This window comes from Pleurodeles waltl, chromosome 11 (assembly GCF_031143425.1).
Source record: "Pleurodeles waltl isolate 20211129_DDA chromosome 11, aPleWal1.hap1.20221129, whole genome shotgun sequence".
NCBI classification, from domain to species: Eukaryota; Metazoa; Chordata; class Amphibia; order Caudata; family Salamandridae; genus Pleurodeles; species Pleurodeles waltl.
Window position 1 is genome coordinate 68,430,981 of NC_090450.1, and position 14,938 is coordinate 68,445,918.

At 47.0% G+C, this 14,938-nt stretch overlaps 1 protein-coding gene across 5 annotated transcripts in view; it reads right to left on the reverse strand.

The window, feature by feature from the left end:
* Positions 1 to 14,938, reverse strand: part of GNB4 (G protein subunit beta 4) — a 541,779-nt gene that overhangs the window by 104,460 nt on the left and 422,381 nt on the right. For all 5 annotated transcript variants that reach the window (XM_069213078.1, XM_069213079.1, XM_069213077.1 and 2 more), the window contains one exon: positions 5,859 to 6,060. In XM_069213078.1, coding sequence (XP_069069179.1) covers positions 5,859 to 6,060 — 202 coding nt within the window. The remainder of the gene's footprint in view (positions 1 to 5,858; positions 6,061 to 14,938) is intronic.

Sequence of the window (14,938 nt, forward strand, 5' to 3'; positions counted from 1 at the left end):
TCAAACGTGTTTGTTGTCTTTAGCAAATAACAGGAATTCTGTCTTGAGCTTCGGGCAGGCGCTGGACATACAGGTCTGGGTTAAGTGAAAATAGTGTTTAAGGCATTGGATATCTGAAGCAGAGGAGTCTTTCAAGTTGAGTTGTGTTTTATCAGTATATTGGTGAATCTTGATGCTGTTATCTGCGAGTAGATCTTCAAAGGGCTCCATGTAAAGACTGATGATCACAAGAGACAGACCAGAACTCTAGGAGACTCTACACATGATAGGGATCTTTTGGTGCCCATGTGAGCAAACTGATGACAGTTCGCAAGGTATGAGGAGAACCAGTGAAGGGCATTGCCAGCAAATACCGTTTACAACTTGAAGCTGCTAATTAGGGTGGGATGGTCACCTGTGTTGGAGGCGGCCAAGAGGACCAACAATATCAGGAGGAAATATTCATCTGTGGTCATGCGGGGATCATCTATAATGAGCAAGGTGGCGGTCTCCGTGCTGCAGGGTGATCTGAATCCATATTGGTATTTGTGCAGGAGATGATTAACACTGATGCGAGTTCAACATAGACAGCTTTTTCGACGATTTTGCTGATGAATGGTAGGTCAGTGATGAGCTGGTAGTTAGCGAGGTCATATTGGTCTAGTGTAGGTTTCTTTAGGAGTGGGAGGATCTGGGTAGTTTTGAGATCCGCGCTCAGTATATTTCACCTACTCTCGTCTGTAGTTAGTAACTCCCTCCACCGCCTCCTCCAAACTTAAACACCAAGATAGTCCCGCTCCATAGGTGTGTACTACTTGATAGAAAATAAATGAATCATGTCCACGGCAGGATGCGTACAGTATTCAAAATCACTTTTGGAACATCAGCTGGGAAGGGATCAGAAATGTTCACTGATTGCACTTCCTGGTACACGGGAAGGCCCACACTTAAGTGTCCTTGCGATGTATGTAGTCAGAACTGTTCCAGCAGCATGTCCCACACCATAGAAATTGGTCGTTTATGTAACACCCTGCACTCTTCCCTGCACAGTGCTGTGCTTTCTGCAGCCCCCCCCAGCATACCTCCTCCCTTCACTGCACCACCAAGAGGGGGCTGGCAATTTACAACTATGAGTTATTTGCTGCTTGGTCAGTAGTAGTACCAGGCCTACAAAACATGCCTCAGTGCAGGCACTCTTTGGACGCAGTTAGAGCCCGGTATGCAATGTTCGTTTGTGTCCCAATAGGAATGATCTGTTAGTGACATAAGCGAGTCACTAACTTCTACCCAGAAGGGTGACAGGTGTCAACGTGCCCAAATTATGTGTATTAAATCTGCATCTTTGATGCTGCATCGGGGACAAGTGGATGACGGCGAGAGGAAGAGTGCATGAACCCTTGCGGTGGTTCGGTATGCCCTATGAAAGATCATAAATTGAATAAACTTAAACCATGGGTTGCGGGGTATATGGGTGGCACATTCTAAGAGGAATCTCCACTCCTTGTCGTGTGGTGGGCGAGCTATCTCTGTTTCACATTTGTCTCTTAATAGGGTTAGCAACAACTGAAGGTGAAGGTGTATACCTTAACAGAGCCACCGAACTAAGTGTCTACCTGTGCCCATCTCATGAATTGTTTGTACCAATGCATGTGTTCATGGCTCTTCCACTGTCTGTGTCCAGCGGGTTCTGATAAATCACAAGAGAGCGGCGTGCACAGGAAGAGAGTCCTGGGGAGAGCATGTGCCTGCACAAATTCTCGATGTGGAATCAGCGAGCCCACCTCTAACAGGTCCCCCACCGCTGATACACCCTGTTCTTCCGAGAGTCTAGCCATCAATAGAACACTGTAGGTGTGGGCAGGCCGCACAGTGGAATATTGGGGGCATACAGGACCGTGGTCTGTGTGGGGTGAAGTGCTGAACGCCAGTACACAAGGGCATTATGCAGTAACAATGGTAAAGTTTGGGGGCAACATAACTTCCATGGTAACAATAGTGAGTGCAGGTAGCCATTTTGTAACTGAGTCGGTGTTACAAAATGACTACCTGCCATTTTATCCCAGCTTCCTCCCTTCTGCCCCAGCAAGCAGGGCAGGGCAGCCCCCGCACTACTGACTTACTGCAACTGCCCCCTTTTCAGATCTTGCCTCTAATCTAAACCAAACGTATCACCCTTCCCTGCTTCATGAGGGGTCTTTAACACACCCTTCTCACCCCTGCTCACTTTCCTGAATGCTGAGCTACTCGTCCCCTGCCCCCAATCTTACAAACTATGTACTATTATGAATGTGACCTTTGCACTGCTCCGAATCCTTCAGCATCCTTGCACATACACCAATCTAGGCACCAGCCTGAATCAGTGGCGTTGTGGGTTTGTAGATGGGTAGGGCTGCTGGGAGTATGTTTTTGATGCATCAAGTGTCGGTCTCAGGTGCATTTCCCCTCAGGGTCTGTGTGTGCAAGGAGGGTCTGTGTACTATTTTTTGTAGAGTGTGTGTTTCTGCAAGATGTGTGAGTGGGTGCACCTGTTATGATTATCTGAAGTGTGTGCTTAAGTAGCGTGAGTGTGTCGTAAGGGTATTCCTGCAGGGGACATGTCTGCAATGCGTATGTCCTACAGTTCAGGATGCATATCTTTGTCTATTGGCAGTGTGTTTTGGGTGTCTGTAAGTTTTGTGCATCTCTCGTTATGTGTTTGTCAATCGTGTTTGTGAGTCGCTTGGTGAAGTTTGCGTGTAAGCCTTGAGCTTCAAACTGAGCCCCTGAAGATGAATCTGCTGCACTCCACTACCAGCACCCATACTAGGAATGAACATGGAAGGCAGAAAAGGAAACTTGACTAAAGGACACACAGCAGGAAGGAACAGGAGCACACAAAAGCATGAATTGGTTGAAAAATGGGGAAAGGAGTTAAAAGAAATTAGTTTAAAAAGCGATATCAGCAAAAAAAAAAGGAGAACACAAGAGATTCTAGACAAAGGAGCCAGACATTAAAAAAAAGTAAAAGTTATTTTTGATTCTGTCGGTCATTGGTTCCAATTCTTCCACGCTAGTTTAGTGAATAACCTGCTGTTTTCACACGTTCTAATCCTATGCAGAAAACTGGACATTTCCTTCAAGAATCATTTATGCCAGAGATGCTAATTACAGCGAGAAAGCTAGAAGGCATAATGCACCCGTAGTAGATATTAGTGTGTGAATTTTCACAAGTTCGAATCACAGTCTAAGATATGAGGGTAAATGTACCTAATGAATGTGGCTCTGTGTTATTGGATTAAATGAAAAATACGGTAAGGAGGAGGGAAAAACTGTCCATGGGGGCACAAAGTAATGCAGACAGGCTAGGGGAGAATGCCACACAGGAGGAAAAGCACACAAGAGAGAGCAACAAGCAATGTGTGTGTGTGAATGGGGGTTTGAAGTACACATGAAGAGAGCTGGAAAACGTGTGCACTTTTGGAGAATTTGAATACAAATAAAAATGTAGTCCTAGCAGTAGAAGTCTGCAAGTAATCGGATCATAAAGAATTTATGCTCCTGGGAAGATACAAACACATGAAGAGAAAAGCAAGAAATCAAATACAAAGCAAGCACATGATGGTGATGATAAAACCAACTAGTCATAAGCATAGGTGAACTCTAAATCTACTGTGATTTCAATAGAGGACTTTCGAAACAAGAGAGTTTCAGGTATCTGGAAGATGAGACCTAAAAACAGACTGAATCATGTTCTCTTAAAAAGCATCGCTGTGCAATGTAAACCACCTAAAGCTCCTCGACCCTAGATATATTTCTCAGTAACTAATTTTTACTTTAGAAAACAAAAAATTCATCCTAATAATTTTTGTTTGTCAGCCCAGGTAGCTGATTTTGAGAGTAGGTGGGAAATGTGGATTTCTTTACAGCCCGAGTAGGTTTCTAAAGGTTTTCCTCCAATGGACAAGTAGATTAAGAAAATGAATCTGCATCCTCCAAGCCATGGGTCTGTTCTAAATTAACATGCTTGAATAAAGACAACCAAAGGAGAAAGATAATACTGTATGCATGAACAGTAGAAAAATGAGGCTCACTTCAGTGAAAGAGGTTCTCTCTACGAAAGTCATCCTGGATTTGACAAATCGCCAAGGCAGCTGTGCTTGATGACCATATAAGTGAAAGTCCACATCATTGCATCACAAATATCCTCAAGGGTCATTACAGCAAAAAGTGCAGCTGCACGAGCCATATCTCTTGTTCAGTGGGCTACTGATCTGCGTTATAGAGGCCTTCCAACCTTGAAGTGGCTTAAGAAGAAGCAAGCTGTGGTGCAGCGGGCAATGCCACATTTTGAGAACCTAAAGTATACAAAAAAGTGATGGATGGAATGCTTGATTTAATCTTAGCCACTGGTAATTACTCAGGGCCACATCCCTGTCCACCATTATTTTGCACATCATGCCATCTCAGTTTGGACACAGCTAGATGCAATTAATGCTCCAATGGGAACAGTTCAGCCAAACTGCCTAGTCAGACCCTCCCTGAGCCGAAACACAAGCAACCAGGATCGGTTTCGCCCCTATATGGGGCTCATCAGACCAGTTTAGCTTGGTTCAGGTGACAAATTGCACACAACCCACATATGCACATACCCGTCACTCTTAAGGCACCATACTGAACTATACAAAAAGTGATGGATGGAATGCTTGAATTAATTTCCATCGTTATTTTGCCCACCATACATTCTCCGTTTGGACCCAGCTAGTAGCAAATCAATGCTCCATCGTTATTTCTGCACATCATGACACCTCAGTTTGGTCCCAGTTATATGTAAATCAGTCTTAACCCTACTCTAATGGGAACTGCCAATATAACACTACCACGATCTAACTGGTAAACCACAGAATACATAGAACAACAAAAGGACCTCCAAATTAAAGAACTCCCTCTACACCCATGGTATGTATGGCTGCTTTCAGATTCTACTTCAATGGTGTACAAAAGAATATTATTACACCCAAATTAAACAGAAATCTGAGCTTACCGTTAACATCTTTTGGTCCCACATAATTAAATTACTATTGATTAGGCAGATAAGACATTTTCATTTTTTTGTTTTTAAATAATGTTCTAGATAAAGGAAGAGGGTGCCAAAATATGCAACACATGAAAAATTAAAAGTGCAAAACAAAGGGAAAAGGAATCAAGGCCAGGTGGGAATCTGCAAATGGTGTTAAGTAGAGTACTGACATGTTAGAACACACAATGTTTATCTGGTAAGGTATTCTGGCCTGCAATTTTATATCCATTAAATGAGGGACATATACATTTAGGACCTAAGTTTATTATATTTATGGCTGAAGGTTTAAAGTTTTCGAAGCGCTATAAAACATATCAATTATAATTTTGTAATTACTTAATGGATAATTTTCAGCTTTGTACCATGATTTTCAGCATATCAGCTTTGAAGGTGTGATGTTAATGTTCCTTACACAGATTTAGTATTTAAATATGATCCTATCATGAGAATGCACACGTATGATGAAAGATTCTGTAACAGATACATTTTTAGCACTTTGTTCCATGGGTATGCATCTTGAAATGGGATACCTCTTTCCGAAACACTGGTTCATTATATTTATTAGGAAAAAAAAATAAGGGTATTTTTTTTGTTTTTGCACAAACGTTTCATATGAAGATTTGTATTTCAATTTAAGATAAACAAAATCCAAGTGCTCAACAGGGTCTTTACAAATGCTCTCCAGACAGAAGAGCTGACTAAAGGAGGTCGTTCAGTTTAGCACAGCAAGAGTCGGACACACAACATTCTTCAGGTAAGCTCTCATCAGTGCAAGAGGCTCTTCTTAATTAGGGGTAAATTAACAAATAAAACTGTAACTTACACAAACTGCATTGATATCAGATACATGTCCTGTGAATGTCTGTCGGCACATTCCATCTCGAATATCCCAAAGCTTGGATGAAGCATCACAAGCACCAGAAACAAATGTCCTCATGTCTGGACTAAGGGAAAGGCTCATTACATCTCCAGTTTGTCCTGTGAAGGTAGTGGTCTGTTGGCCAGTTTCGATGTCCCACAGAGCACTGGAAATCAAAAAATTACATTATCAAATTACGTGATCATTAAAAAATGATTTATGAAGATGGGCCATGTGTAACTATTTGATTTCTATTGTTTGGCGAGGGCCAAGACTCACAAGAGGTTAAGACTCATCTGAGTCTTGACGCGCCTCCTCTCACAATTATGGAAATAAACAGAATATTACACAATGCTCACCTGCATACATGGTTCATGGCATGGCATTTTTTCATGTTTATTCAGATGTACTTAACAAAAATCAGGATGCAAAGTGTGAAATTTGTGCAGCTATGAAAAAAATCAAATTCAAAAGATATGAAGTACAGTTGTTTCCATGGGTAAATTAGTAGATATATGCAATCTGTGAAGCAGTAAGGAAAGGAATGTTACTTACAATGTAAACATCTGTTCCATCCAGTGTCAGGAGAGGACGATTGCAACACATTTTTCTTCTAATAAGTCTTAGTCTTGTGGTATAGTGACCTTTCCCTTAGTTGGCAATGCTCATGGGCACCGGCTCCACCATTAGACCGGTTTTCGCAGGGAAGGTGAGCTAGATGGAGCAGTAGATACAACAGTTTGGTGACCATGCAAGAAGAACAAGTTACTTACCTTAATTAATGCCTTATCTGGTAGAGACTATATCTAGCAGAAGCACCAGATTATCAGGATAGATGGTGAAGAGGCTTGGATGACAAAGCCTGAAGCTTACTCACTCTTCAAGCAGATCGACACAAGAAAGGCTGTTTTGATTGTAAGGAGCCCAAGAGAACAATTCTGAAGACGCTTAAATGGCGCACACATCAAAAAAGTCAAAACAAGATTAAGGTCCTACTGAGGCATGACAGTAGCAGACGGAAGAAATAAATGAACAAACCTATTTACAATAGGGGATTTGAAGAGGCATGACTTGTCAGGGCCCGCAGAAAAAGCAGAAAGGTAGCCCTTGAGAGTGCCCAGAGCAGAGCCCTGCTGGGCAAGGGAAAATAAAAAATGAAAAGTAGAGCCTGAGAAAGGGGGACATAGAAAGGGGATCATTTTTTTTCACACCATGCCTCAATTTTCTATCCAATAGCAGGCGTATACTGTCTTTGTGGAGGGAAGCCTGGCTGCCAAGATGACATCATAAACTTCAGGAGGAAGGTCGACAGCAGTCAACTGCTGCTGCTCAATCTCCACTTCAGAAGGTGGAGACTTGACAGGTTTGGGTGGTGGACCCTCCCCTGCTGCTGCAACAGAAGATTCTCCCAAATGAGCAGCCTGATCAGAGGATCAATGGCTATGCTTAATACCTAAGAAAACCAGACTCTCCACACCCGGTCCGGAACCACAAGGATGACTTGGGCCAGGTCATTCTTGGTTTTCTTGAGAACTCTGGATAGGAGTGGTATGGTTAACGACTAAACCATATACTAAAAAAAATTGAATGGGATGGTCGGCCCCCAACCAAGAAAGTGGGATTGGTAGAGGGGAGCTGCAGGAACTAGGAAACCCCAAAGGTAAGTACCAGAGTTCCCCACCAGCGACCAGGAGGAAAGAGGTAAGTTACTGGCTTTTCCCAAACCAACCCAAAGGACTTCAGAGAAAGATATTGCAAGCTCCAGACAAGACTGCAAGAAACCAAAAGGTGAATCCCTGAAGAGTAAGACCTGGAAAAGAAGGGGACCAAGTCCAGTTGGAGTGTCCAGTGGTGGCAGAAGCCACTACCCACCAGTCTGTGGATGCAGGAGTTGGTCGATGGTGAGACAGACGGTCAGCAATGCAGCACTGGAGCACAAGAGCAGATGAAGAGTTGCTGGGTGATGCAGTCGACGTCCCACGCCGGATGAAGGATTGCAGTCAGTCTGTGGTGTGGAAAAAACACTTACAAGCCTTGGCAAAGGCAAATGTTGCAGCTGGAGGAAAGGTGGAGCTGCCCGGGAGCAGCAAGGTCCAAGGGGAACTCAACCCACGGGCAAAGTCCCAGGCGACACTCAGCAATCTAGAGAGTCCAAAGAAGAGCAGGCAGCCCCCACAGAAGACCCATGGGCAGGGAGCCCAGGAGTGTCAGAGAGGCCCACCCAGCCAACCTGAGGAGAGGTCCCACGTCGCAGAAGAAGCATGCAGATGGCTGTGCGTTGCAGGGAAGAGTGCTGGGGGACAGGGGCTAAAAGGAGCCTGAAAATCCCTCGGAGGAGACATCAACATGCCTTGGTAGCTGCAAGAGACGCTGTGCACCAGGGTACTGTCCTGCGTGGGAAGGCAAGGGCCTACCTTCGCTAAAGTTGGACAGCTGGGCAGGGAGGACCAAGGAGACCACTCCAGACCACCACCTGTGATGCAGGATCTACGCAGCTCAGGGTGAAAAGAGATCCACGCAGCCGGTCGTCATTGCAGTTGGTGCCTGCGGATGCAGAGAAGTGACTCCTTCACTCCAAGGGAGATTACTTCTTGCTCCTTGTTCAGACAGAAGACTTGCCACCCTCAGAGGATGCACAGCCGGAGAAATGTAGCAGCTGCTGAAAGGAACCAGAGAAACAATGCTGCAGAGCAGAGTCACCGCTGTAGCTAAAGATTGTAGGTTCCTTTGGAGTCTAATTGCGATCCCAGTGGCCAGAAGTCAAAGTAAACATTACAAAGGAGTAGTGCTGGAGTTTTGAACGTCGAATCTCAGGACCCACCCAGAGGCAGACCCTAAATAACACTGGAAGGGGATTGGTCACCTAGCCAGGTGACCACCTATCAGGAGGGGGCTGTGACGTCACCTGCCTGACCTGGCCACTCAGATGTTCCCAGAGGCCTCTGCCCACCTTGGATTCGAGATGGCAGAATCAAGGTGCCATCTGGAGGAGCTCTGGTCACCACCCCTGGGGTGGTGATGGGCAGGGGAGTGGTTACTCCCCTTTCCATTGTCGAGTTTCGTGCCAGAGCAGAGACAGGAGGTCCCTGAACCAGTGCAGACTGGTTTACACAAGGAGGGCACCAAGTGTGCCCTTTAAAGCATACCAGTGGCTTGGGGAGGCTACCCCTCCCAAGCCATGTAACACCTATTTTCAAAGGGAGAGGGTGTTACCCCACTCTCCCAAAGGAAAGCCTTCCTGGGCTTGAGCTAGTCAAGCAGGAGCGGGGTACAAACCCATCTGAGGGGTGGCAGCAGCATGGGGTGCCTGGAAAACCCCAGAAAACTGGTAGGAGCAATGCTGGGGTCCTCTAAGGAGCCCTCAGAGTGCATGGAATCATACAACCAATACTGGCAACAGTATTGGGGTATGATTCCGACATGTTTGATACCAAAAATGCCTAGGTACAGAGTTACCATTATGTAGCCGGACATAGGTAGTGACCTATGTTCAGTACATTCGTAAAATGGTGTCCCCGCACTCACGAAGTCCAGGAAAATGGCGCTAGAGATTGTGGGGGCACCTCTGCTCATGCAGGGGTGCCCTCACACACAGGTACCTGCACCCTGCTCTCTGGTGCACTGACATGAAGTGAAAGTTATGCATGTACCCTTTCACACAGGCTGTAATGGCAGGCCTGCAGGCACATTTTACATGGGCTCTCGTGGGAGGCATAATACAGTGCTGCAGCCTATAGGGAACCCCTGGTGCCACAATGCCCTGGGTACCATACACTAGGGACCTATAAGGGGGCACCAGTATGCCAAATGTGGGGTGTGTGATCCAAGCAACCAAGTTCAAAGGGAGAGAGCAATCACTGCTGTCCTGGTTAGCAGGATCCCAGTGAACACAGTCAAAACATAATGACAACAGACAAAAAGTGGGGGTAACCAAGCCAAAAAGAGGGTACTTTCCTACATGGTCCCCTAGACTTTTTCAGCTGAGTTCATCCAACCTGGCAGAACCCACCAGCTGTTGAACCACTGGTTATATGTCCTGATGTTCAAGCCATGTCCAGAGACACAGGGCCTCTTGGCAAATGGTCCACGACACCACCCTCCTTGTTTGTTGCAGTACCATATGGCAAAGTTGTTGTCTGTGACACCTGCACTGGCCTTCCCATGATGGAGAGTTGAAAGGCTTTCAAACGGAGTGCACGGTTCTCCAACAAACTGGTGTGGAAACCGGAATACGTGGAAGACCAGAGTCCTCTGATCTCCACCTCTCCCAGGTGGATTTCCCATCCCAGGAGTGACTCATCTGTCATAACTGTGAGATCTGGTTGTGGAAGGGAGAAGGGTCTGCCACTGACCAAATCACGGTATGTTAATTACCACTGCAGATCTTCCGCGACTGCCTGGGGCGGGCCCACCTTCAACAGCCAGCCATCAAGAAAGGGGAAGACTGACACCCCTGATCTTCGCAGATGAGCTGTAGTCACCACCATCACCTTGGTGAACACCTGAGGGGCGCTGGTAAGCCCAAAAGGGAGCACTGTGAGCTGAAAATGCTCTTGGCTGACTTTGACCTGCAGGTAAAGCTTGTGGACAGGCAGGACGGGAATATGCGTCTGACACCAAGTCCAACACTACCATTCGGTCTCCTGGATCCAAGGCAGACAGGACCTGAGCTAATATGAGCATTTTAAACTCTTTCTTGAGGAAGTAGATGAGGGGCTGTAGGTCTAAGATAAGACGGATGCCTCCGTCCTTTTACAGCACCAGAAAGTAGCGGGAATAGCAACCACAACCCACTTTTGGCATCAACACCCTCTCTATGGCTCACTTGGCCATGAAAGATGTGCCTTCCTGGTGGAGAAGGAGAAATGATCCTTTCTCAGTCTGCTTTAAGATGGTGGCATGGGTAATTACAAAGGGGAGGGCGTAACCCCATCATACGATCTGCAAAGCCCACCTGTCTGATGTTATGAACATGGGGAACAGGGTCAAAACTGATTTGCATATGGCTGGGTCCAAACTGGGGTGACGTGGCGAGAAAAATAACTATGGATTAAACCCAGATCTGTGACTGGGGGTGAGTGTTTGAAAAGTTTCAACACTCCGTCCATCATTTTATTTTGTTTTGTGATGTTGCTATGTTATGAACTGCCAGTGGAGCAGGTGATGGTGAATTCTGCCACCAACTGGATGCCCATGATGGTATGAGGGCATCCACAGAAAATCCAGTCATCCTGAATCAGGTGTAACACAGAAAAGCCAGAGGTGTAACACGTCAAGGCCACAGTCTACGAGACACTTCTGCCCAGTGAGTCAGTCTTGTCAAGTCCACAACGTAGAGTGAACTTCGCTGACTCTCTCCTGTTGGTGACAGCCTGAGAGACCACAGCCACTGCCCGGATCTTGTCCAAAAAGATTGGCAGCACCTGTGCAGCCATGTCTCGCAGAGTGTGGGAGTAGCTGCCCACAAGGCATGCAGTGTTATCGGGCTGCAATGCTAGGCTGGTGAAAGAAAACATCTTCCTCCTCTAAGTGTTCAGACTCTTGAATTCCCTATCCAGAGGTGAGGTGGGTATTAAGCCAGGATTTACATGGGACGTAGATGCTTGGACCAACAAACTCTCTAGGGTAGGGTATTGGGTGAGGACGTTTGGGTCCCCTGGAGTGGGGAGGTGGTGACGAGGTATCGTCCTATTTACAGAAGACCCTGTGCTAGGTTTAGCCTATGTCCCCATAAGGATGCCAGTGAGGGCTTCATTAAACAGAAGCAGCAGTTCTGAGGGGGAGCCTTCCCACTGCAGCACCTCTGTCATGACGTTAGTCTTGATTGCCACCGAGAGCAACTGAAGGTCACAGACCACCCTCTGTACCACATCATGAATGCCACTCCCTCCTCTGTGGCCAAGGTAGTGGGGGAAAGCATACCAGTATCTGGAGAAGTATCCAGCCCACCGGCTTCATCCAGGTCCTCACACCAGTCCATGTTAGGGTCTTCCTCCCAAGTCCTAGCCCATAGGAATAGGGCTCAAGCTCCGGGCCTAGAAGGCATAGCTTCAGATGACACTGGGTACGGCTGTGAGCTTTGCACTTCCAACACCATGTCGGAGTCAGGGACAAGAATGGGGGTGGCGCACCGCTGGCGTCTGAATTGAAACTGGTGCCAGGTAAGGTCGAGGCAGTACGACTGGTGTCAGTCCAGATCCAGGAAAGGATGCTCAGGGCCCCATTGGATTCAGGGCCAGAGCTCCTGGCACCTTACCAGAAGGAGCTCCTGCCGACCCCTCAAGCCTCAAGGCGTTCCGGGGGAATTGGTCCATCCAATTATGAGACACATGGCTGCATAGAATTCTTTTAGTTGGAAGGGGGTTGCTTCGGCTCCAGGAAAATCTGGAAGGTGCGGATTCGGTACAGGGTCTACCGCAGAGCCAGGCCTCGGATGCTGATGCTCCCACATCCCCTGGCCAACGAATGCAGAGAAGTGGCCAGGCGACTTGGAGTGCGACGAAGATGTCTGACTCAACAACAGCTCCTGGGGCCTACCTCTTAACCAGGACCCCGACTGCTGCAGCGTTGCATGCCGAACTGCCAGGAGCTTGATGGAATGCTCCTTCAAGGCCATAGGGTTCATGTTGTGGCAGTCAGTGTACGGCTTGGGGTCATGGTTGCACTCGAAGCACCAAAGGCAAAGAAGCTGCAGGACACTGGTCTATGACAAGCACCGCAGGGCTTGAAGCTGGCCACCTTGCATAACGTCCCTGCCACACCAGGAGGAAAGGGGGGGTGGGGGGGGGGGGGGGGGGGGTGGACTTGACAAAAAAATTGAAGAAAAATACAAAACATGACTGAGAAGGCGGCTTTTCCTCGGATCTGGATGTCAGCGTGCCTAGGTGGTGCATATATGGTGTATAGAGTGAACCACAAACCTGTCTTACTAAATGTTACCTCTGGAGATATTTCAACGGAAAGCCATAGAGGTCCCTTCTTTTTAGGCTGGAATGCAGACTTGGCGGCAAAGGCAAAGTTCTTTTGGCCTTAATACAACAGGTTGGATGCTCTTACCAATCCAACTGGCTATGCCCACCTTTGACAATGGGCATCTTGCAGAGTTTTAAGAACCAGTGTTGTCAGGCCTATGTGGAAGTCACCAAGGTGAGAGTGAATGGCTTTTTCGAAGTTTTAGAATCACATACAGTAGTTGCGGGAAAGGAGAAAAAGCATAGGCCAATTTATCCACAGAATGTTGTCCATGGACTGTGGGTATGGGAACCTGGAGACAAAGATATGGCATTTTACTTTTTATGTTGTGGCAAAGAGGTCGATCTTAGGGACCCCCCACCCCTTCTTCTTCAAACAACGAAGTATGGGAGAAGGACTTGTGGGCTTATTGATGCATCCTGCAGAGCAGGTCTACAAAGTCATTGCCTGTTCCTGGAAGGTACTCCACCAGGAAGGAAATCAGATGGTGAATCACCTAATGCCAAATGTTCTGGACCTGTGTTGACTACTGCAATAGTATGTTCCACTTGTTTTTTGGAGCTAGTACACAGTGGTCAAGTTGTCTGTTTTTATGAGGACTACTATGTGATGAATATCCTGAAGGAAGACCTCACGAGCTAGCTGGATTGTCTGGAGCCTGAGGTAATTGATGTGGAGACTCCGCTGTTGTGGTCATCACATGACCTAAATAGTTGAGTGTTGAAAATGAGCTCCCTTATCCTTAGTGAGGCGTTTGTGGTGATGGTCACCTGCAGAACAGTGTGCGTTAAGGGCTGGCCCTGCAACAGTATTTTGCTGTTCCCCCACTGCAGAGTGTGATGGCTTCTGCCCACTACCAACATTAGATTTTCCAAGTAACCCTTCGCCTGTGATAATTGTGGCTATAGGCACTGCTGGTGCAGACTAGTGCAGTCTGGCATAGGAGACTATGGCTATGCATGAGGCCATCATCCATACCGGGTGCAATACTGTTCTGAGTGACCTGTTCTTTGAAAACGAGCCACTAGCTGCTGAATGCCTGCACCTTGGGTTGACTAGGGCATGCTTTGCCGCAACTGTATTGAAAACAGCCCCCAAGTAGGGCTGAATCTGAGGGGACTGGAGGTGGAACTCTACACCAATAATGCCGAATTGCAACCTGTGAAGGAGGGATATTATGGCTTCGGTGTGAGTGAGAGACTGTTGCGTGTATGTACTCTTGATCAACCAATTGTTGAGGTTGGGAAAAATGTGAGTATCCCTCTTTCTGAGATTAGCAGATACCACAGCTAAGCATTTGGTGGTTACTCTGGGGGCTGTGACAACACCGAATTGTAATACCTTGAACAGATAATGTTGTCCATTTACCATGTCACACAGGCAGTGGGGATGAACAGGATGGGTATATGGAAGTAGGCATCCTTCAGATCTACTGCGTTCATGAAGATGCCTTGATGCAGCTGCGGCAGGACATCTTGTGGAGTGACCATCGGGAAATATTCTGAAAGGAAGTACTCGCTGAAAAGTACAGAGGTCTTGAATGGGCCTTTCAGTGCCATTCTTTTGGTGGATTAGAGGTATACAGAGTAGACCCCCTTGCCACAGTGTGATAGTGGTTCTGGACTATGGCCCCCTTGATGAAGGGCGCCTGGGCCTCCTCCTAAAGAAGGCACTGATGTTTTGAGGGGGAGATTGTGCTTGTGGGGAGGGATAGGACTTTTGGCAGGGTTGAAGTGATCTCAAGGCAAAAGGCCTGCTCTATGATGAAGAGAACCCATCAACTGGAGGCGATTTCTTCCCAGAAAGAAAGAAATCTCTGTTCCACTTCCCCTCCCAACAGGTGCTGTGCGGTCAGGGGGGTGCAAGGCAAGCCGCTGCTTGGGAGGTTGAGGCCACCTTAGAGTGAGTGCCTTTGCTTTTGGAGTTATTACCCAAAAAGGAACCCTGTGTGTAACCTCTCAAGTTGCTGGTGGTAGGCCTGCTGCTTGTGCTGATAGGACTGGGTGTGGTCAGGGGAGGTCGTCTTGGAGGTGCCTCTACCCTGCTGCCTCCGACAGGAACCCCTGACTGGA